Source organism: Salmo salar, chromosome ssa17 (assembly GCF_905237065.1).
Source record: "Salmo salar chromosome ssa17, Ssal_v3.1, whole genome shotgun sequence".
Lineage (NCBI taxonomy): Eukaryota > Metazoa > Chordata > Actinopteri > Salmoniformes > Salmonidae > Salmo > Salmo salar.
Genome location: NC_059458.1, coordinates 30,182,477 through 30,203,691, shown reverse-complemented (window position 1 = coordinate 30,203,691; position 21,215 = coordinate 30,182,477). Strand labels below are relative to the sequence as shown.

The following is a 21,215-nucleotide window of genomic DNA, read 5'->3' as shown; positions in this document are numbered from 1 at the left end:
CCCTATAAGAGAAACTTAGTATAACCTTTTACCCTATAGGAGCAACTTAATATAAAGGTTTGATTCCTGCTGGGGCCACCCATACGACAATGTATGCACATATGACTGTAAGCTCTGGATAATACAATTTTATTTCATTAGGATGATGTACAGGTAACTGCACAGATAATGGAAACACTTGAGTAAATGAGGGATACAAAGTGTATTGAAAGTGTATTGAAAGTGTATTGAAAGCAGGTGCTTCCACACAGGTGTGGTTCCCATCATGCTTAGGATCATGCATACAAATGCTGGGCAGGCCATTATTTTGGTTACCATGGCTATGCATGCCCTCATAGGCTGACATTGCCCCACCCACAGGGCTCGAGTGGTCACTGAATGGTTTGATGAGCATGAAAACGATGTAAACCATATGCCATGGGTGATTCTGGAGCGGCACCTGAGACAGGAACACTTATGGGGGACTCTGGCGCGGCCCCTGAGACAGGAACACTTATGGGGGACTCTGGCACGGCCCCTGAGACAGTGTTTTCTGTCAAACTAAATATCACAGTATCTTTCAATGATATTGAATGTAGCTACTGTACAAACACTTGCATAAAAAGTGCATGCACTTTTTAAATAACACTGAATTGGAATATTATATTGCTGAAACACTCAAGGAGCAATTCAAACAACCCCCATATTGCTTTTGCTACTTTTTTTAATACTATTTTGATACTATGCGATATGCAATATAAATTGTAAGGTACACCTTTACCTACACCTTACCAACCACTTAAAGGTAAAATCAACTATCTTTTGGTTTTTTTGTTCAATAGTCCACAGTTTGCATCATGATGATGTGGCTGGTGACACTGTACTTCTTGAAAGTCCAATATCTTGTAAACTTGACTGCTGACATGCAAAACATTTCGGGACTGTAATCAATAGGGGAATACCAAAATATCATTTTTGAGTGGAGGTTTCTTGTGTGCACTGCACAAACCTATTCCTAATGCAAATGAAATAGGCATGAACATAGCCTATAAAGTTAAATAAAGGTTAAATTACAATTAAAATAAAAAAATGAAGTGTTTCCCCCAAATGGTTAATTATGAGCACATCATTTACACAAAAGTATTGTTGAAGCTAAATTAAAATCCATAAATAGTTTATTCACCCTTCACAGTCTATTTAAAAGAGACTATACAATACATCTAAAAGGAATCAGACCTAATCTAAACCCTTTTACCTTACAGAGCACTAAATGATAACTCTTTGCCGTGAGCGTTGCGTTGATGTATAGTACAGTACAGTGTTGCTCAGCTGACTCAGCGTTTTATACAATTGGACGGTAGATTCTTCTGGAGCTACATCAAGCATAAAAGGCAGCACGCCAGTAGGGAGAACAACAGAAATCAAATAACTGTGACCATGAACGGAAAGGTACTGTAATGTGGGGCTGTGATCAAAGTCTGTGCACAGTGCTGAACTGTACGTCACCTGGCATTGGAACTATGAATCTAGGATGCATCAGAGCCCATTTCCAATGGGAAATATATCCTTGATGTGTGTGTTTTTAGATTCAGAACACTATGATAACTACAGATTACTTATAATGACTTATAATTATAATCATGGTTGCATTGTTTGATTTTGTCAGACACATTAAAATTATTATGTAGAATCATTTCTGAACGGGATAGAATGTATGACTTTTTGCACATCAAAATCAATTGGTTTCACGTCATGATGTTTAGACCTTCAACGCATACTTTCTCTTTCTCCAGATCATCTTCTACGAGGACAAGAACTTCCAGGGCTGCTCCTATGAGTGCAGCAGCGACTGCTCCGAGCTCTCCTCTCACCTGAACAGGTGCAACTCGTGCAGGGTGGAGAGTGGCATGTTCATGGTGTACGACCGGCCCAACTACATGGGCCACCAGTACTTCCTGAGGAGGGGAGAGTACCCTGAGTACCAGCACATGATGGGCTTCAACGACTGCATCAGGTCTTGTCGTATGATCCCCCAGGTAAGCAGTTCTGCAGACAGAGCACAACAGACCACAACTATTCACAACCACACCACAATGACCACAATCATCGATGCCATAAAACTATCTTACACTCCAAAATTGAAGACTGTCTAATGTTTTCACACCTCAAATGTAATCTAAAGTCAACATAAAAACACATCCCACGCCATCGGTTGTGTAGATCCAGCTATATGCCTCAACTGCAAATGAATGAAGAAGATAACAATTATACCGTATGGTGCTTATCTTTTTCATTCATTTTAGATTGTGGCATATTGCATTGTATGCCATCCTATCAACCAAGCTCATCCTATTCAGTTAATAGATGTGTGAAATGTGTTATTTTCTTTCCAATAGCACATGGGCCAGTTCAGGATGAGGATCTACGAGAAGGAGAACTTCGGAGGCCAGATGCACGAGGTGATGGACGACTGTGACTCTATCCAGGAGCGTTACCATATGCCCGAGATGCAGTCCTGCAACGTGATGGACGGCCACTGGGTCATGTACGAGCAGCCCCAATTCAGAGGCATGCAGACCTACCTGAGGCCTGGAGAGTACAGGAACACAAGAGAGATGGGAATGGGAAATGATGAAATGAGGTTCCAGTCCATGAGGCGCATCAGCGGCGATGCTGCCTTTTAAATGGGCTGTCTTTAAAGAGTGCAACGACTTTTTAATAAACATTTTAAACCTTCATTTTTTGCAGCGATTTTCTTACCTTATTTCCACAAACCACTGCACTGTAAATTACTGTTATATCAATATAATACTCTAACCACTAAAAAGCCACTATAAGCAACTATTATACTGCAACCACTATAAACACTAATATCAGCTGTAATGTATGTAAACACAATGTAAACAAAAATGTCCCTTTTTCCCCAAATTCTATAATCCTTATACAGTTAGGGGAAAAAGTATTTGATCCCCTACTGATTTTGTACGTTTGCCCACAGACAAAGAAATGATCAGTCTATAATTTTAATGGTAGGTTTATTTGAACCGTGAGAGACAGAATAACATAAAAAAAATCCAGAAAAACGCATGTCAAAAATGTTATAAATTGATTTGCATTTTAATGAGGGAAATAAGTATTTGACCCCCTCTCAATCAGAAAGATTTCTGGCTCCCAGGTGTCTTTTATACAGTTAACGAGCTGAGATTTGGGAGCACACTCTTAAAGGGGGTGCTCCTAATCTCAGTTTGTTACCTGAATAAAAGACACCTGTCCACAGAAGCAATCTATCAATCAAATTCCAAACTCTCCACCATGGCCAAGACCAAAGAGCTCTCCAAGGATGTCAGGGACAGGATTGTAGACCTACACAAGGCTGGAATGGGCTACAAGACCATCGCCAAGCAGCTTGGTGAGAAGGTGACAACAGTTGGTGCGATTATTCGCAAATGGAAGAAACACAAAAGAACTGTCAATCTCCCTTGGCCTGGTGCTCCATGCAAGATCTCACCTCGTGGAGTTGCAATGATCATGAGAACGGTGAGGAATCAGCCCAGAACTACACGGGAGGATCTTGTCAATGATCTCAAGGCAGCTGGGACCATAGTCACCAAGAAAACAATTGGTAACACACTACACCGTAAAGGACTGAAATCCTGCAGCGCCCGCAAGGTCCCCCTGCTCAAGAAGCACATATACATGCCCGTCTGAAGTTTGCCAATGAACATCTGAATGATTCAGAAGACAACAGAGTGAAAGTGTTGTGGTCAGATGAGACCAAAATGGAGCTCTTTGGCATCAACTCAACTCGCCATGTTTGGAGGAGGAGGAATGCTGCCTATGACCCCAAAAACACCATCCCCACCGTCAAATATGGAGGTGGAAACATTATGCTTTGGGGGTGTTTTTCTGTTAAGGGGACAGGACAACTTCACCGCATCAAAGGGACGATGGACGGGGCCATGTACCGTCAAATCTTGGGTGAGAACCTCCTTCCCTCAGCCAGGGCATTGAAAATGGGTCGTGGATGGGTATTTCAGCATGACAATAACCCAAAACACACGGCCAAGGCAACAAAGGAGTGGCTCAAGAAGAAGCACATTAAGGTGCTGGAGTGGCCTAGCCAGTCTCCAGACCTTAATCCCATAGAAAATCTGTGGAGGGAACTGAAGGTTCGAGTTGCCAAACGTCAGCCTCGAAACCTTAATGACTTGCAGAAGATCTGCAAAGAGGAGTGGGACAAAATCCCTCCTGAGATGTGTGCAAACCAACAAGAAACGTCTGACCTCTGTGATTGCCAACAAGGGTTTTGCCACTAAGTACTAAGTCATGTTTTGCAGAGGGGTCAAATACTTATTTCCCTCATTAAAATGCAAATCAATTTATAAAATTTTTGACATGCGTTTTTCTGGATTTTTTGTTGTTATTCTGTCTCTCACTGTTCAAATAAACCTACCATTAAAATTATAGACTGATCATTTCTTTGTCAGTGGGCAAACGTACAAAATCAGCAGGGGATCAAATACTTTTTTCCCTCACTGTATTTAGTCTTCCCTGTGGCTCAGTTGGTAGAGCATGGTGTGTGCAATGCCAGGGTTGTGGGTTCAAATCCCACAGGGGGCCAGTACAAAAAATAAAAAATGAAATGTATGCATTCACTACTGTAAGTCGCTCTGGATAAGAGCGTCTGCTAAATGACTAAAATGTAGTCTTAAAAAAACTCTAGCCTATACTTGACACTGCCTTGTGTATGGGTGTTTTAGACAAGATAAGCTCTTAACACCGGAATCCTGCCGACTACGCCAAATGAGGATCGAAATAAGACTACGCCACTTTTTGTAAAAGGCAAGGAAGGTCCTCTAATTAACTAAAAAGATGAAGGATGGAAATCAGACAGGTGCTCAAGTGATCAATTGTTTTGTTTACTTTGAGGAACTTCAGCTTTGAGGAGATTCAGCTTTGAGGAACTTCAGCTTTGAGGAGCTTCAGCTTTGAGGAGCTTCAGCTTGAGGAACTTCAGCTTTGAGGAGCTTCAGCTTTGAGGAGCTTCAGCTTTGAAAGCTCAGCTCAGCACATCATACTGTCCGTACTCAGACATAATCAAGCATGTTGCTGCTATAATAAAATAAGGACATTTCACACTCACAAATTCAACACTTAAGAACTAGTGACAACTTGTCACAACCCGTCAAACTACACAGTGGCATGCCATATTTATCAAACCACTTCCCACTTCCATCCTTCAAAACTGTAACATTACCATAATACAAACCACAAACTCATCAAATAGAATATGTGTAATAATTTCCATGAGGCATACATAACTCCTTATAAGTGCCTTAGTAATGCCTTATAATACACTTATAGTGCCTTATAATACTCGCTATAAGATATAATAATTTATCATAAGTAGTTATGGCTTTCTTACAATACATTACTATAATGCATTATCAGCCTAAAAAGCATCATGCATTATAGACCTACCTAAAATGCTCTGTCACAGACCTGCTGTTTTCAACTCTCTAGAGACAGCAGGAGCAGTAGAGATACTCTGAAAGATCTGCTATGAAAAGCCAAATGGCATTTACTCCTGAGGTGCTGACCTGTTGCACCCTTGTCAACCACTGTGAATATTATTATTTGACCCTGCTGGTTATCTATGAACATTTGAACATCTTGGCCATGTTCTGTTATAATCTCCACCCGGCACAGCCAGAAGAGGACTGGCCACCCCTCATAGCCTGGTTCCCCTCTAGGTTTCTTCCTAGTTTCTGGCCTTTCTAGGGAGTTTTTCCAAGCTACCGTGCTTCTAAACCTGCATTGCTTGCTGTTTTGGGTTTTAGGCTGGTTTTCTGTACAGCACTTTGTGACATCAGCTGATGTAAGAAGGGCTTTATAAATACATTTGATTGATTGATTGATTGATACTTAACAACATTAATGTGAACAGAGCATGATTTATAACATCAGCCTTTTGGTATTTAAAACCGGCCATTACCCCTACGCCAAGAAAACTAGCTAGCTAGCTCGATCCCTGGATTTTGGAAGGTGCAGCTAGAGTAGAGTAGCTACAGTTTATCTAGCTACAGCTTATGTCATCTTTAACTCTGCATTGTTGGAAATTGACCCATAAGCATTTCACTGTTAGTCTACACCAAAAATTGGATTCAATTTTGATTCACTTTGATAAGACTATTTGAGTGAGTCGCTAGCTAATTTTGGCTAGCTACATTTCTAGTGGCACGAGGTATTTGCAAACAGCACAGCATTGTGTGATTAGCTACGAGCTAGCTAGCTAACAAGCTGGCTAAGTTAGAAATGTCTGAGCTGCTAGCCAACACTGTGTTGTATTTACCCAAGTTAGCAGGACTAGGTAGCTAACGTTAGCTAGCAACAAATATTTGGAAAAGCTAGGCACCTGCCGACACTTACCTAGCTAGCTAGCTAACTGTTTGCTAGGAACACAGCTGACTGTGAAGATTGCTAATAAGCTAGCAGAGGCTGAAGACATGACTGATGCTAAACATATAATTATCAAGCTAGCCGAGTCAAATTCATCTTTGACCTAAATATAACACTAATATGTAGCTAGCACGAAATGTGAGTGTTCTTTGCTAGATTTTCACATTCTTGCAATGATATAATGCATTTTATGCTCTCTGGGCTTATAACGCATTATATGTATTATCAGGATGGATAAGTACTTATGAACAATTAGTAAGTATGATACAACTCTTTGTATTATAAGACATTACATATACACTTATAAGGCATTATATGTATGCCTCATATAAAATATTAACAAATATGTTTTTACACACATGACGTCTACCAAAACAATAACCTATTTTTTTAATTTAATAAACACATTTTCAAATGTCAGTCAGATCACTCAACCAAATCTAAATTATTTCAATCAATGGGGGTGACTGGAATACTGTGACTAAAGGAATTGTACATATCTGGCACAATCAGGAAGTGAGGCATGTCCTGGAAGAAGGAAAGTGGATCCTGAGGAGAATAACAAGCTCACCTTGCCTAAAACACTAACTTACTGTTGCTTGACATCACATTTGGATAAAAGAAACACACACTTGAAACAAACTACAATTTGTAAAGGCTCTATAGGGCTTTCATAGCCTTTATAAGAACTACACAAGTGCTTCACAAATTATTCATAAGCTCCCGAGTGGTGCAGCACTCTAAGGCACTGCATCTCAGTGCTAAAGGTGTCACTACAGACCCTGGTTCGATTCCAGGCTGTTTCACAACCAGCCGTGAGAGTCCAATAGGGCGGCGCACAATTGGCCCAGCGTTGTTAGGGTTTGGATGGGGTAGGCAGTCATTGTAAATAAGAATTGGTTCTTAAAACCTGTTAGGGACAGACGTTCTGCTAGCGGAACGCCTCACCAATATCCAATGGTATAGAGTGGCGCGAATTACAAATACCTAAAAATGCAAAAACTTAAATTTCTCAAACATATCACGATTTTACACCATTTTAAAGACAAGACTCTCCTTTATCTAACCACACTGTCCGATTTCAAAAAGGCTTTACAACGAAAGCAAAACATTAGATTATGTCAGGAGAGTACCCTCCCAAAAATAATCACACAGCCATTTTCAAAGCAAGCATATATGTCACAAAAACCAAAACCACAGCTAAATGCAGCACTAACCTTTGATGATCTTCATCAGATGACACTCCTAGGACATTATGTTATACAATACATGCATGTTTTGTTCAATCAAGTTCATATTTATATCAAAAACCAGCTTTTTACATTAGCATGTGATGTTCAGAACTAGCATACTAGCATACCACAAACTTCCGGTGAATTTACTAAATTACTCACGATAAACGTTCACAAAAAAATTATTTTAAGAATTATAGATACAGAACTCCTTTATGCAATCGCGTTGTCAGATTTTAAAATAGCTTTTCGGTGAAAGCACATTTTGCAATATTCTGAGTACATAGCCCGGCCATCACGGCTAGCTAATTTGACACCCACCAAGTTTGGCCCTCACCAAACTCAGATTTACTATAAGAAAAATTGGATTACCTTTGCTGTTCTTCATCAGAATGCACTCCCAGGACTTCTACTTCAACAACAAATGTTGTTTTGGTTCGAAATAATCCATAGTTATATCCAAATAGCTCCGTTTTTTTCGTGCGTTGAAGTCACTATCCGAAGGGTGACGCGCCGGCGCATTTCGTACCAAAAAATTTCAAAATATTCCATTACCGTACTTGGAAGCATGTCAAACGCTGTTTAAAATAAAATGTTACGCTATTTTTCTCGTAAAATAGCGATAATATTCCAACCGGGTGACGTTGTGTTCATTCAAACACTGAAAGAAAAAAATTGAGTTGTCTCGTGCATGCGTGCCTCAGTGTCATTGTTCTCAGAAGGACCACTCACAAAAACCTCTGCTGTTTTTCGCCCAGACTGGAGAGCTCTAATTCCACTTTCTGGCGCCTTCCTATAGCCAATGGAAGCCTTAGAAAATGTCACGTTACAGCAGAGATGCTGTATTTTTGATAGAGATGCCCTAGAAGGAGAACAAATTGTCAGACCGGGCACTTCCTGTATAGAATCTTCTCAGGTTTTGGCCTGCCATATGAGTTCTGTTATACTCACAGACACCATTCAAACAGTTTTAGAAACTTTAGAGTGTTTTCTATCCAAATCTACTAATTACATGCATATTCGAGTTTCTGGGCAGGAGTAGTTACCAGATTAAATCGGGTACATTTTTTATCCGGCCATGAAAATACTGCCCCCTATCCCAAACAGGTTAACTGACTTGCCTAGTTAAATACAATTTTAAAAAATGTGTTACTAAATAAAGGGTAAGGTTAATGGACATTCCATCTGGTATTTTGACAAATGTGGCATAACCCTTTTACTATATTTATACAGCATCTCTTTGCTAACAAAGGCTTTACAAAGCCTTACAAGTTGTAGTTCCTTTAATTGCACGGTGGATCAATAGCAAGGTCAGGTGCAATAGCAAGGTCAGATTCAATAGCAAGGTCAGATTCAAATGGATTAACTACAGTATGTGACAGTGACAACAATGGGTATTTCTCAATATGCATACTACCGTGCTCTGAGCATGCAAATTGGAGCACAGAACGGTTGGAGTGTGAGTCCAAATCAGAGTATGTGAAACGGGAATGGACTATGGCTGCGAGGGGTTTTGAGGTTAAGTCAGGAGGAGGCCACCCACACTGTTCATTGGTAAGACAACATACAATGGATAATGGACTAACTCCAGGCTGTTTGGCAACAAGGACGAAGTGGGCTGATGCAGAAATAGGCATGAAGTCTATATAGACCACTACACCAAGTACTGATATATAATAGCTTAATTTCTTGCAACAAATTCAGTTTTGTTTGACTATTGGTCATTTTTGACCAATTTGTATTTATAAATACATTTCTGTTCAGAATTAAAGTATCAACTGAACTGATTTCCAATCAAAGTTCAAGACTGCAAATTGGTTTTCCATTTCACTCAGGGAACTAGAGATTCTCAGGGAACTAGAGATTCACTGAAAACAAAAGCCAGCCATAACGTTGTCTACCTGTACATTACTCGTGTAATAATTTACAGGAAATAGGTTAATTTAGGCTGTTTTCACTTTGAAATGAAAAACATAATCCCAGTCAATCAATCACTTATCACTGAACATCTAAAGATCAAATATTGTTTTCAGTGATTTCTCTGACAGGACATGTCAGTGCGTTAAATTGAGAGGCAATGTACAGTACTATACATTACCAGCCTCTCAAATTATGATGTGCATAATGTTATGTTATTATAATAATATTATACAGTAGATGGGTGCCCTTTGAGGTAAATGATCATAATTGGACCAGAGAATTTTATTTTTTTCTCTCTGTCATTCAAACAGCAACAATCCAAAAATGGACCCCACCTCACAAATGCACACAATGGGGAGTAATAAAGGATTTAGCTGGAAACCATTGTGTAAAGGGGCCCCTATGCCATTATGCCAACTCAGGACTTTTCACAATGGAGCTGGGGGTTCTTTTGACGTTAAGCCAGGTATAAAAGTACCCAAGGACGGAGAATAAGCTATACATCTTCAGGCCAAGTATCACCGTATATCTGTAGGCTACCCAAACAAGAGTCACCATGACCAAGGGAAAGGTACACCAACCTACAGCCTCTCACCACTGAAGAAACTTTCAAAATTGCAGTTGAACTTGAATTTTGAACTTGTCGTATTACTGTTTGGAGTCAATGTTGTTGTTTCTTTTGACCTCCAGATCATCTTCTACGAGGACAGGAACTTCCAGGGCCGTTCCTATGAGACCAGCTCAGACTGCCCTGAGTTGACCTCCTACCTGAGCAGGTGCAACTCCTGCAGGGTGGAGAGCGGCTGCTTCATGGTGTACGACCGCTCCAACTTCCAGGGAAACCAGTACTTTGCGAGGAGAGGAGAGTATGGTGACTACCAGCGTATGGGCATGTCTGACTGCATTAGGTCCTGCCGAAACATCCCCATGGTAAATAAACAACTAATTAATATGTTTCTGTAATCACTTATATAGTTTCGATTGGATAAAATAGTTATAATTGGAATAACATTTTATAATCCATTACAGCACAGCGGCCAGTTCAGGATGAGGATCTACGAGAGGGAAAACTTCGGAGGCCAGATGCACGAGATGATGGACGACTGTGAGAACATGATGGACCGTTACCGCATGTCCGACTGCCAGTCCTGCAATGTGATGGACGGCCACTGGCTCATGTATGAGCAGCCCAACTACAGAGGCAGGCAGATGTACCTGAGGCCTGGAGAGTACAGAAACTTCAGCAACATGGGAGGAAGCATGGGCAACATGAGATGGCAGTCTATGAGGCGTATCATGGATTCTTGTTAATTCACTGTTTGATGTGAATATTAGGTTTATAATAAAGGCTTGTATAAAAGCATCTGTCATGACGTGACGTTGGATTGATTAATGTGACGACTGCTGTTCATTGAATGATTAATTGTTTATAATTACGTGATTAAATTAATCAGGTAATTATTAAGTCATTAACCTGGGGCACCATGGGAAAGTTTGGTTTTATTGAGTTTCTATTTCCCAAATTAACTCAAAGAATATCGCTAATTAATTAATTTCCTCTACAGTCTCATCCTGAACGTTGCATAATCCGGGAATCTGCACAAACCCGAGTCCCACTAAAAAGGTCCGTACCACACCAATTGAGTTGATTATTTATTTACTAACAGACTAAAATTATTATATAAGATACACATACACACAGTCTAGGCTATTGATTAGAACCTAGTACAATGAAACAGGTCCCTAGCGGGCCAACACAATATCACACATGTTACACAAAATGGGGATTTCAAAAGAGAGAGAAAGAGAGAGGGTACGAGAGAAAAGCACACTTGGGTACATTTGTAAACTATGCTTAGTTTAACCCTAACCTTAACCCGAACTGCCGCTCTTATTGGTCAGAATATAATGATGTAATTATGTGTTGAAGGTCTCCGATGGGGTATCTCCTTGTGGACCGAGTTCCGAATTCTCCTCTGAGGGCGACACTTCTGTTGTTACCGGGTGTAACTCTCTAATTGTCCACACAATGTCAGTGTCCTTTCTCTTCATGGTCTGTTTCCTCACCCTTGTTCTGAAAGGGGGTCTTCTGAGTACAGTCAGCTGTGTAGCTCAGGGCTCCAGTGTAGGAATGAAAGCAGTGTAGACACACGATTCCTTGGAGAGTGGTAACCGGGTGGTCCTGCTTGAATTCACCCTCTTAGACACAGCTACTCATCCGTAGCATAGATTAAGACGTTCCTTTGTCTTCTTCAACCTCGTGTTACATTTTGGGGTTACAACTAATTGGACCTTGGCTGTAGTTCGTGGTCACCTAGTCTGATATGTTAATTCTTAACTCACATGTTTTATACCCTCGGGTCAAAAATGGGCCTTTCCGCCTTTAGGGCATAACTAGTTACGAGGCAAGGTTGGGATTTTACTCAGATACAATTTAGACAACTAACTTCACATTTCCTCTTTACAAAAACATTTTACTTGATCTGGACATTTTCCACACAATGTACAGTATGCAAACATCAGGTACATATTGTGAAAACTCTTCAAGTTACAATGTTTTCGTTATAACATCGTCATTTAACTTTTAATAACATAACAAAAATGACATTCATTTTCATATTCCATCTATCGTCATTACTACCATTTTGGCTGACGAAACATATTGTTCCAAAGTCCGTTTATTGCATGTTACTGTTCTGAGGTAGGTTCTCCATAGGCCCGTCATACTTTCTATTCCTCCATACTGAGAGGACAAAGGGATTTTGTCTGCTGCCTTAAGATTTACAATGGGCGTGAGATGTCATAAAACCCCCCACCTCCATACCTCTCGATCTCTCCCCCTCTGGTGGGTGTGAGAGATGTCTCTTGTAGGAGTGTGGTCCATGGTAACCTGATCCGAACAGGCCAGTCATGACACATCCATCTCAAATTAATTGATTCAATGTTACAGGTAATTTTAATATTTGAATACAAAATAATGTTACATATAATCTATTCCCAAGAAAATATGCTTGCAATCTATAACAAAAATAAATACTTAAAGTTACTCTAAAATCAACTTCCTCTCATAACATTGAAAACTCTTCTACACAGAGGTCATTGGTAGCCTAGTGGTTAGAGCGTTGGGCTGGTAACCAAATGGTTGCTGGTTTGAGTACCTGAGCCAACAAGTAAGGCTTTTAACCCTAATTTGCTCCAGGGCTGCCCTACTACTATGGCTGACCCTATAAAAGACCCCGTTTTCCTGCACCTATCTGGTGTATGTGACAACAAAACATATCTATTTTTTATTTATTTATTTACAATTAGAAATCATTTGTACTAGGTCTGTGGGCCTTTTTCTGAGTTAACCAAAACTCTACTAGTTGACACCACTAGTTGGTCCCTTCCTCATTAATAGTTTGGCATGGAAGTGTGCGGTGGCCTGCAGGTCCCAAAAAGCCTCATAGAGCCAGGCCAGTTTCTTATTGAAATGGCGCAAGGCCTAAATTCCAGCCGTGCATGTTTTCAAATGGCCAGGGGATGTTAGCTCCAATGTCCCATAATATTCCAACAAAAATAAACATTAGGTTCTGTCTGTTAGTTAATTTTGTAGTTTTGTTATTTAGAAATCATTAAACTTGTTCATCAAGAGATGTATTTTGAAAAAATATATGAGTTTTGCGATGACGCTGAGAGAAGGCAAACACCTTCTCCCTAAAGAATTAAACACATTTAGAATTTGACTGTTGATAGACTGCTGCTAGGTACTCATAGTAGGAGGCTGTCCCTTCTCTTTCTAGAACAAAAAACGTACCTGCTGCATACCGACGAACATGCAATTTCTACTTGTAGAATCACAACGCTCCTCAGTGGCCAACAACTTGACTTTGAGCCAATCAGAGAGCACAAAGTGGGGGAGCCGAGAGGAGTAACAACAAAAAGGAAAAATAATACTGTGCTGGCTAGCGAATTACATGCTAAAGGTTTAGTTAACAAAAATAAATGGCACTGGCAGCATGGGATTATGGAGAGTGAATTAAATTGTTTCTTTGTCATCTTGCTAGCTAGTTATTTAGCTTTGGCCATCTGTCAAGGATCACCAAGGGCATTCTACAACAATAGCAACATTAGCACAGCTAGCTAGTTAGCTAACATTGGATCCCTACAAAACAAAATACATAGGGACTAGCATTGTCAAACTAAGCTGAAGAATGCAACACTACTGCTACCTTCTAGTTAGGAGTATTTTAACAAGACTGTAAACTTTAATTCATAGGCTAGGTTGTAGCAACCGCATGATGGGTACAGGGAAAATTCAAGTATCATGTAGTAGCCTAAATCTATCACTGTTACATTGAACTGGCAGAATGGAATATGAAGGACAGTCATCCAATATGCTGTAATAGAAATAAGGCCATGCTCATGAAAAAAAATATCGGCCTCCTTCATCTTAAACTGCACTGACCACCACTGATACCAATATCTACATGTCCTGTAGTCAAAAATATGGAGAAAAAAAAGGTCCTAAGAAAATTACTCTCTATGATGTCATCAGGAGTCATAATTAAAACTAAATGAGTTCCCAGTTGATTCCACACACCAGTAAGATTGTCAGATGTTTGCTTGCCAAGAGTACTTAGCACCTATGAACAGAGTTTTGGCAGTCAATCTCTTTTGTGTGTTCACACCGAACATACTTTGAAGCCATCACTCTTGCCTGCATCTAGCTGATATAGGGTGTAGTCATTCGTACCACAGTTGCAAACAAGAGTTTCTATTGGACAAATTCAGGTATGTTTATCCCTGTTTTTCAACAGAATTGATTATATTAATACACCCCTGATCACGCGTAAACACAGTTCGCTTTCATAGCAGCCACGTTCTATTCCTTCTCGCATCTATGCGCTCTCCTCCTCTCACCTTTTCCCTTCGCTTCCGGACTACAATGCACAACACATCAGCTGTATGTGACCAGGCGAAAAAAAACTTTCCAAGCCAAACCATATGATAACCACTACACACAGCCTACATCATTGTCACAATATTAGCTAAAGTAACATCATAGTCAACATAGCTATAGAACTAACACGCTGGTAAAGCCGCTACAATCATGCAGTAACGTTACAGTGTAAGCAGTTTAGCACTTAAAAGCAGAAGCTTGCCTTGACTTGGAGTAGTTGTGTTGGATAGTCATAGCCAGCTAGCTACAGTAACATAGCATACCTCTGTTTGAGCAGGGTGTTTGAGTAGACTAAACTAGCTAGCTGCATTTACTAGCTAAGTGGAACTGAAAGTGAAGAAAATGATCATCTTTCTCTATCTCTCTCTTGCTTCTCCTTCATTTTGGAAGAAATTAATTTGTTCAAATCTGTTCAACTGTTGTCTTTCTCTCTCTTTGAGTCAACTACAGACCACATTTTATGCACTACAGTGCTAGCTAGCTGTAGCTTATGCTTTCAGTACTAGATTATTCTCTGATCCTTTGATTGGGTGGACAACATGTTATTTCATGCTGAAAGAGCTCTGATAGGTTGGAGGACGTCCCCTGGGAAGTTGTCATAATTACTGTGTAAGTCTATGGAAGGGGGTGAGGACCATGAGACTCCTAGGTTTTGTATTGATGTCAATGTACTCAGAGGAGGACAGAAGCTAGCTGTCCTCCGGCTACACCGTGGTGCTACCCTACAGAGTGTGTTGAGTTTATTTACTTTATTTGTATTATTTTATTTTTAATCCTTTTTCTCCCCAATTTTGTGATATCCAATTGATAGTTACAGTCTTGTCCCATTGCTGCAACTCCCGTACGGACTTGGGAGAAGTGAAGGTTGAGAGCCATGCGTCCTCTGGAACACGACCCTGCCAAGCTCCACTGCTTCTTGACACACTGCTCGCTTAACCCGGAAGCCAGCTGCACCAATGTGTCGGAGGAAACACTGTACAACTGGAAACCGTGTCAGCGTGCATGTACGATGGGACAAGGCCATCCCAGCTGGCCAAACCCTCCCTTAACCCGGACGACGTTGGGCCAAATGTGCGTCGCCTCATGAGTCTCCCAGTCATGGCCGGCTGCGACACAGTTCGGGATCGAACCCAGATCTGTAGTGACTCCTCAAGCACTGCAGTGCCTTAGACCGCTGTGCCTCTACAGAGTGTGTTTTAATCAATTATTTGGTGACATGATTATATTTATTATAGTTTTACATAAAAAGATGTTTAGATGTTTAAAAATATATATTTTTATGAAATTCACTGAGGAAGATAGTCCTCCCCTTCCTCCTCTGAGGAGCCTCCACTGATTGGTATGGTGCTGAAGATAATGAATATGAGGTTACAAAGTGGTTAAAGAACCTAATAAAGCTTCAAATCCACCATTTCGTTATAAAGAATGTTGCTTGTGACTTATAAACACAAAAACTTGTTTGTTACTTATATTTTCTTTGTTTAGACACGTACTAGTATGTCCCCATCGATTAGTAGCTTCACTGTATTTTCTTTGTTAAGACACATACTAGTATTAAAACCTTTGAGGGATTAAGCCTATAGAACATCTCACAGTAGGAGGATTTGAAGCCAACAAAAGCAGAAAGAGACAGAGAGTTTATTATGCTGACCCCATAGAAATGAAGGGTGGCTCAACTGTAAATACGCAACGTATAAAAGGTCGACTGCAACACTAAATGAACACAAACATCCCCATGGGAGCGGGTTTGTAATGACTCTAAGTACAACATGTAGATTAGATAGATAATGGATACAGACAACAGTTCAATTGTAATAGTTAGAGAAGTATTGGCTCTGCATACAGCTTGATCTTACCTGACAAAGTTGTCATCTCTGCAGGGAAAACAGTGATAGAGCTGATGTTTTGGTCAATGTTTACTTGACTTCTGACCCAGATCTGCAAGGGCTGTTGTTTACTTTAACTCTCTGACCCAGATCTGCAAGGGCTGTTGTTTACTTTACCTCTCTGACCCAGATCTCCAAGGGCTGTTTTTTTAACTTTACCTCTCTGACCCAGATCTGCAAGGGCTGTTGTTTACTTTACCTCTCTGACCCAGATCTCCAAGGGCTGTTTTTTTTTACTTTACCTCTCTGACCCAGATCTGCAAGGGCTGTTGTTTACTTTACCTCTCTGACCCAGATCTCCAAGGGCTGTTGTTTGGCCAACACCAGCTACTGCTTACCCTAACCGGCCTTGCAGTGGCATTCCTCACGTATGTACAAATGCTTCAACTATTTTGATACCTCCATTTTGCTGAGATTAACATTTTACGTAGCAGGGACACCATTTAAAACAGAATTGTGGGTAGTATGGCCATTGCCATGTGATTCATTGCAAAATGTGATTACAGAAACAGAGTTATTGTACATATTAAATTAGTGTGGCCAAACCACTTCTGGTTTTTGTTTCTACCTGGTAGTTAATTTGCACTCACCTGGTGTCCCAGGTCTAAATCAGTCCCTGATTAGAAGTAGAGGATGAAAACAAGAAGTGTTTTGGCCCTCCAGGACCAGAATTGAACAGCTTTGAATTATAGCATTAAATTAGAGTATTATGTTTTCTTGGTTTTATCAAAACATCACAATGTAGAAGAACTGAGTAAGTAACACAAGGCACATTGAATATATAAAAAAATGTGATGACTTGACATTGGATGAGTTATTCAATTATATGTTTTACAGTGTTTTTATGTTAAATCCATGCCATCAAGTTTTCCCTTCAGAGAGCCAAGAGGAAGATTGGTGACATAGAGATGTTTCAATTTTTAATAGTTCAATAAAGAACTCCCCCTCCAAATGTACTGTGCACTTTGTTTTTTATGAAATGTGATGGGGTACATACAGGAAAACATCATTTTCACTACTATAATGTTTTAACCTGGGTTGGTTCACAAAACTGGACACTTGTATTACTCAGATTAGTCTACCATTTAATTTCTTCATATAGAAATATAGTTGTTAATGTATCACAATCAAATCCCAATCTAGTCTAAAACAACATAGTTGTAATCGTCAAGAGATGATCACTCATCTACAAAACATTTTATAATTACAATCATCCTAAATAAAATAAGCCTTTGTTGAAAAGGAAAAACGCTTACTTTGTTGACCACCTAAGATAAAAATACATTGCAGTGTTCACAGCATTCTTGCGAAAAAAAAACGCTGACGTGTTAAAAGTCAAACTATTTACATGACAATACTACCGTTTGTCCATGGATTATAAAGAGAGGACGCACCTCCCAACCCGTGCTGAGTGCCAGTGAGACCAAAGTTAACCTTCACAATGGGAAAGGTAAGGCTGGTTTTTATGCTATGCATATGTTGTGCCTCTGCATTCCTCTATAGATTATTCTACCGAAATCAATAAAAGGGGATGAGATTCATTAAAGGTAATGTGTGCCTCTGATCAGGAATTTTAGTCTGTACAATATTTCAAAATAATTCTAAATCTTGGGGCTTACTGCTGGGGAAGAGATCTGGTCTTACACAATAAAACACCTCAATTGATCTGTTTTTAGATAATTTTCTACGAAGACAGAAACTTCCAGGGTCACTCTTATGAGTGCGGTGGAGAATGCTCTGACCTCCATGCCCACTTCAGCCGCTGCAACTCCATCAAGGTGGAGAGCGGCAACTGGATGGTGTACGAGAGGCCCAGCTACATGGGCTATCAGTACTTCCTGAAGGAAGGCGAGTTCTCCGACTACCAGCGTTGGATGGGCTTCAATGACTGCGTCAGGTCCTGCCGCATGATCCCCCAGGTAAGAGACGGATTTAGGAAGAGGTTAAAGAGATCCCATTAACTCTGAAGTATTGGAGGGATTCTAAAGTATTACAGGGACTTTTGGACCTTTGTAGTTTGATCCCAAAACTACACAAAATCAACTGCTGGATTCTGAGCAGTGGAGGCTGGTGGAGAAAGAAATGGGGAGGACAGGCTCATTATCCTTCCCATTTCTCCCTCCACCAGCCTCCACTGACTCTGAGGTTGGACATAGTCTACCACATATTTTTCTGAGATAGGCTACACATGAGTATCATCCCAATAACATTGCTCTCTGTATCAACAGCACCAGGGATCTCACCGTATGAGAATCTTTGAGCGCTCCGAGTTCGGAGGACAGATGACGGAGTTGACGGACGACTGCCCCAACCTCCACGAGCGCTTCCATTACAATGACATCTACTCTTGCAATGTGATGGAGGGCTCCTGGCTTTTGTATGAGCACCCCAACTACAGGGGGCGCCAGTACTTGCTGACCCCGGGAGAGTACAGGAGATACAACGACTGGGGAAGCATGAGCGCCAGGGTGGGCTCCGTCAGACGTATTGCTATGTAAGAAGCTGAATGTATGACTGTTGAATCAATGACCAATGGGAAATCATTTTGAAATAAATCCATCCACACATTAGAGCCTTTTTTCCTGCCTTTTGGATTTTAAACCACAGAGAAAGAAGGAATATGCAAACTTATCTGTTAGGTTGGTTGAACTTTTAAAATGTTTTACCATGAATTAACTCCCATATTACCCATATTACCGGAGTGAATCAACCTAGAACAGACCATGTGTGTACCCTAAATACCTCACATCAAATATTTGTATTTATTGGTTATTGTCATGAACAGGCTGTTCATGACAATTTGAGAATAATATGAAATGAAGACCCTACATATTTTGCTTTGCACTCACATTTGTGTAATGTGTTACAGATGTAGGATCCTAATTTGATCACCCTGTTTCTGGTGAACTTTCCTGCAATGCATTAAAAAAGGCTTCTGAAGTTTGTCATTTCCACTTTGACATTTCAGACGTGATTTTCCCTTTGAAAAAATGTATCAACCCCTACAAAAATGTCCATTAATTATAATACACATTTCCTGTTGCTGCAGGATTATTTTCCTGCTGTAGCAAACTGTCTCAAATTAAGATCCTACATCTGTACTCAGCAGAATTTGCTAATATTCATTCATGATACAATAGGGAAATGTCTGGGCAACTCATAGTCAGCACTGTTGATTGAAGAACTTGAGTTACAGAAAGGAAATTGATTATGTTGCAACATTGCAACATGAAAAGGTGCATCTGATGATGTTAACGTTGTATTTTTGAACCGTCTTCCATGTTGTAATGGCTTGAATGGAATCATTGGAATGGTATCAAACACATCCAACACATGAAAACAATGTGTTTAATGCCGTTCCATTGATTCCATTCCAGCCATTATGATGAGCCCGTCCTCCTATAGCTTCTCCCACCAGCGTACTCTACCATGCATATGCATACATTTACTGTTATACAATGCCGTTAAAGTGCATGATACTGTAATACTAAATATTGAATACAAATCCCTCTGTGTTCTGTGGATAGTTCTAGAAGCACCTACACAAGTGTTCACTGTTTGGAGACACATATTGTTTGGTTGAACATGAAGCTTTATTGAGAACAGACATAGGACATAGAACTTTTAGTTGTTGGAGTCAGAGATTCGTCTGAGGGATCCGATCCTGGGGCTCAGGCCACCCCAGTCGCTGGGTCTGCGGTACTCGCCAGGCTTCAGGTAGTACTGTCTGCCCTTGTAGTTGGGCTGGTCGTACATGAGCCAATGGCCGTCCATCACGTTGCAGGAGTTGATGTCGGACATGCGGAAGCGGTCCTGGACATTGGGACAGTCGTCGTTCAGCTCCTGCATCTGGCCACTCATGTCGGGGCGATCGTACAGCCTCATCCTGTAGGAGCCGCGGTGCTACAGGATGAGGAAATAGAGGTCATATTGGGTTTTTACATTACTACAAATTAGAGGTCAATTATTTACAAGACAATATAGCAAAATAGGTGGGGCCAAAACGGAGCCTTGAGGAACACCTTTACTAAGTTCAAGAATATTTAATTGGTGCTCTTCTATAAAAACACATTGTAATGTGAGATGGGCCTAGTGATGAGCGTAGCCCTGTGTTTGAGGCATCTACACTGGGTTTACCATGGGGATCATGCGGCAGGACCTGATACAGTCGTTGATGCCAATCATGCGCTGGTTGTCATTGTACTCTCCCCTCTTCAGGAAGTACTGGTGGCCAGTGTAGTTGGGCCTCTCGTAGACCATGAACATGCCACTCTCCACCTTGATGGAGTTGCAGCGGTTGAAGTAGGAGTGCAGGTCGGCACAGTCGCTCATGCACTCATGGTGCCGACCCTGGAAATTCCTGTCCTCATAGAAGATGATCTGCAAAGGGGAGTGTAGACATTTTAAAGCATTAAAACATGTATCTTACATCTACTGAACTGATGTATTTTTTTCAATGTTGTGGTCATTATATGGTGGACAAAAACTAAATGTTTTATGTTTTTTTTCAGTTATACTATAAAACTAGTAATATGAATGCAGGTGGGTGCCTGACTTACCTTTCCCATTGTCATGGTTGCGTGAGGGGCAGATAGACAGTCAATGGTCACTCTTTCTGTGCCTCTGTCCTTTTATAAAAAGCAGCTGGGTGATTGCGCAGCATAAAGTATTGTCATTCAAATCATGATCTGGAGTTAGCACACAAATCTGTTTATGTGTAGCCATGCATTATTGTGTGACAAGTTATTGTTGTTGGCCAGTTTTCACATGTTCATCACTATTGTCAGAAAACACTAC

At 40.5% G+C, this 21,215-nt stretch overlaps 4 protein-coding genes across 4 annotated transcripts; 3 read left to right on the top strand and 1 right to left on the bottom strand.

The window, feature by feature from the left end:
• Positions 1–1,198: 1,198 nt before the first annotated feature.
• On the top strand, positions 1,199–2,717 carry LOC106575870 (gamma-crystallin M3-like). The gene is made up of 3 exons (XM_014152570.2): positions 1,199–1,428; positions 1,773–2,015; positions 2,376–2,717. Exons 1-3 carry the CDS (start codon positions 1,417–1,419, stop codon positions 2,661–2,663), a joined length of 543 nt encoding a protein of 180 aa, XP_014008045.1. The 5' UTR covers positions 1,199–1,416; the 3' UTR covers positions 2,664–2,717.
• A 7,335-nt stretch (positions 2,718–10,052) lies between these two features.
• LOC106575871 (gamma-crystallin M3-like) lies at positions 10,053–10,953 on the top strand. Its single transcript, XM_014152571.2, has 3 exons — positions 10,053–10,161; positions 10,281–10,520; positions 10,620–10,953. The coding sequence occupies exons 1-3, from the start codon at positions 10,147–10,149 to the stop codon at positions 10,899–10,901; spliced, it is 537 nt and encodes a 178-aa protein (XP_014008046.1). The 5' UTR covers positions 10,053–10,146; the 3' UTR covers positions 10,902–10,953.
• A 6,818-nt stretch (positions 10,954–17,771) lies between these two features.
• On the top strand, positions 17,772–18,988 carry LOC106575873 (gamma-crystallin B). Its single transcript, XM_014152572.2, has 3 exons — positions 17,772–17,868; positions 18,095–18,337; positions 18,647–18,988. The coding sequence occupies exons 1-3, from the start codon at positions 17,860–17,862 to the stop codon at positions 18,914–18,916; spliced, it is 522 nt and encodes a 173-aa protein (XP_014008047.1). The 5' UTR covers positions 17,772–17,859; the 3' UTR covers positions 18,917–18,988.
• A 1,001-nt stretch (positions 18,989–19,989) lies between these two features.
• LOC106575874 (gamma-crystallin M2-like) lies at positions 19,990–21,202 on the bottom strand. The gene is made up of 3 exons (XM_014152573.2): positions 20,978–21,202; positions 20,556–20,798; positions 19,990–20,321 (listed from the first exon to the last, which is right to left on the bottom strand). The coding sequence occupies exons 1-3, from the start codon at positions 20,990–20,992 to the stop codon at positions 20,043–20,045; spliced, it is 537 nt and encodes a 178-aa protein (XP_014008048.1). The 5' UTR covers positions 20,993–21,202; the 3' UTR covers positions 19,990–20,042.
• Between the last annotated feature and the right edge of the window lie 13 nt (positions 21,203–21,215).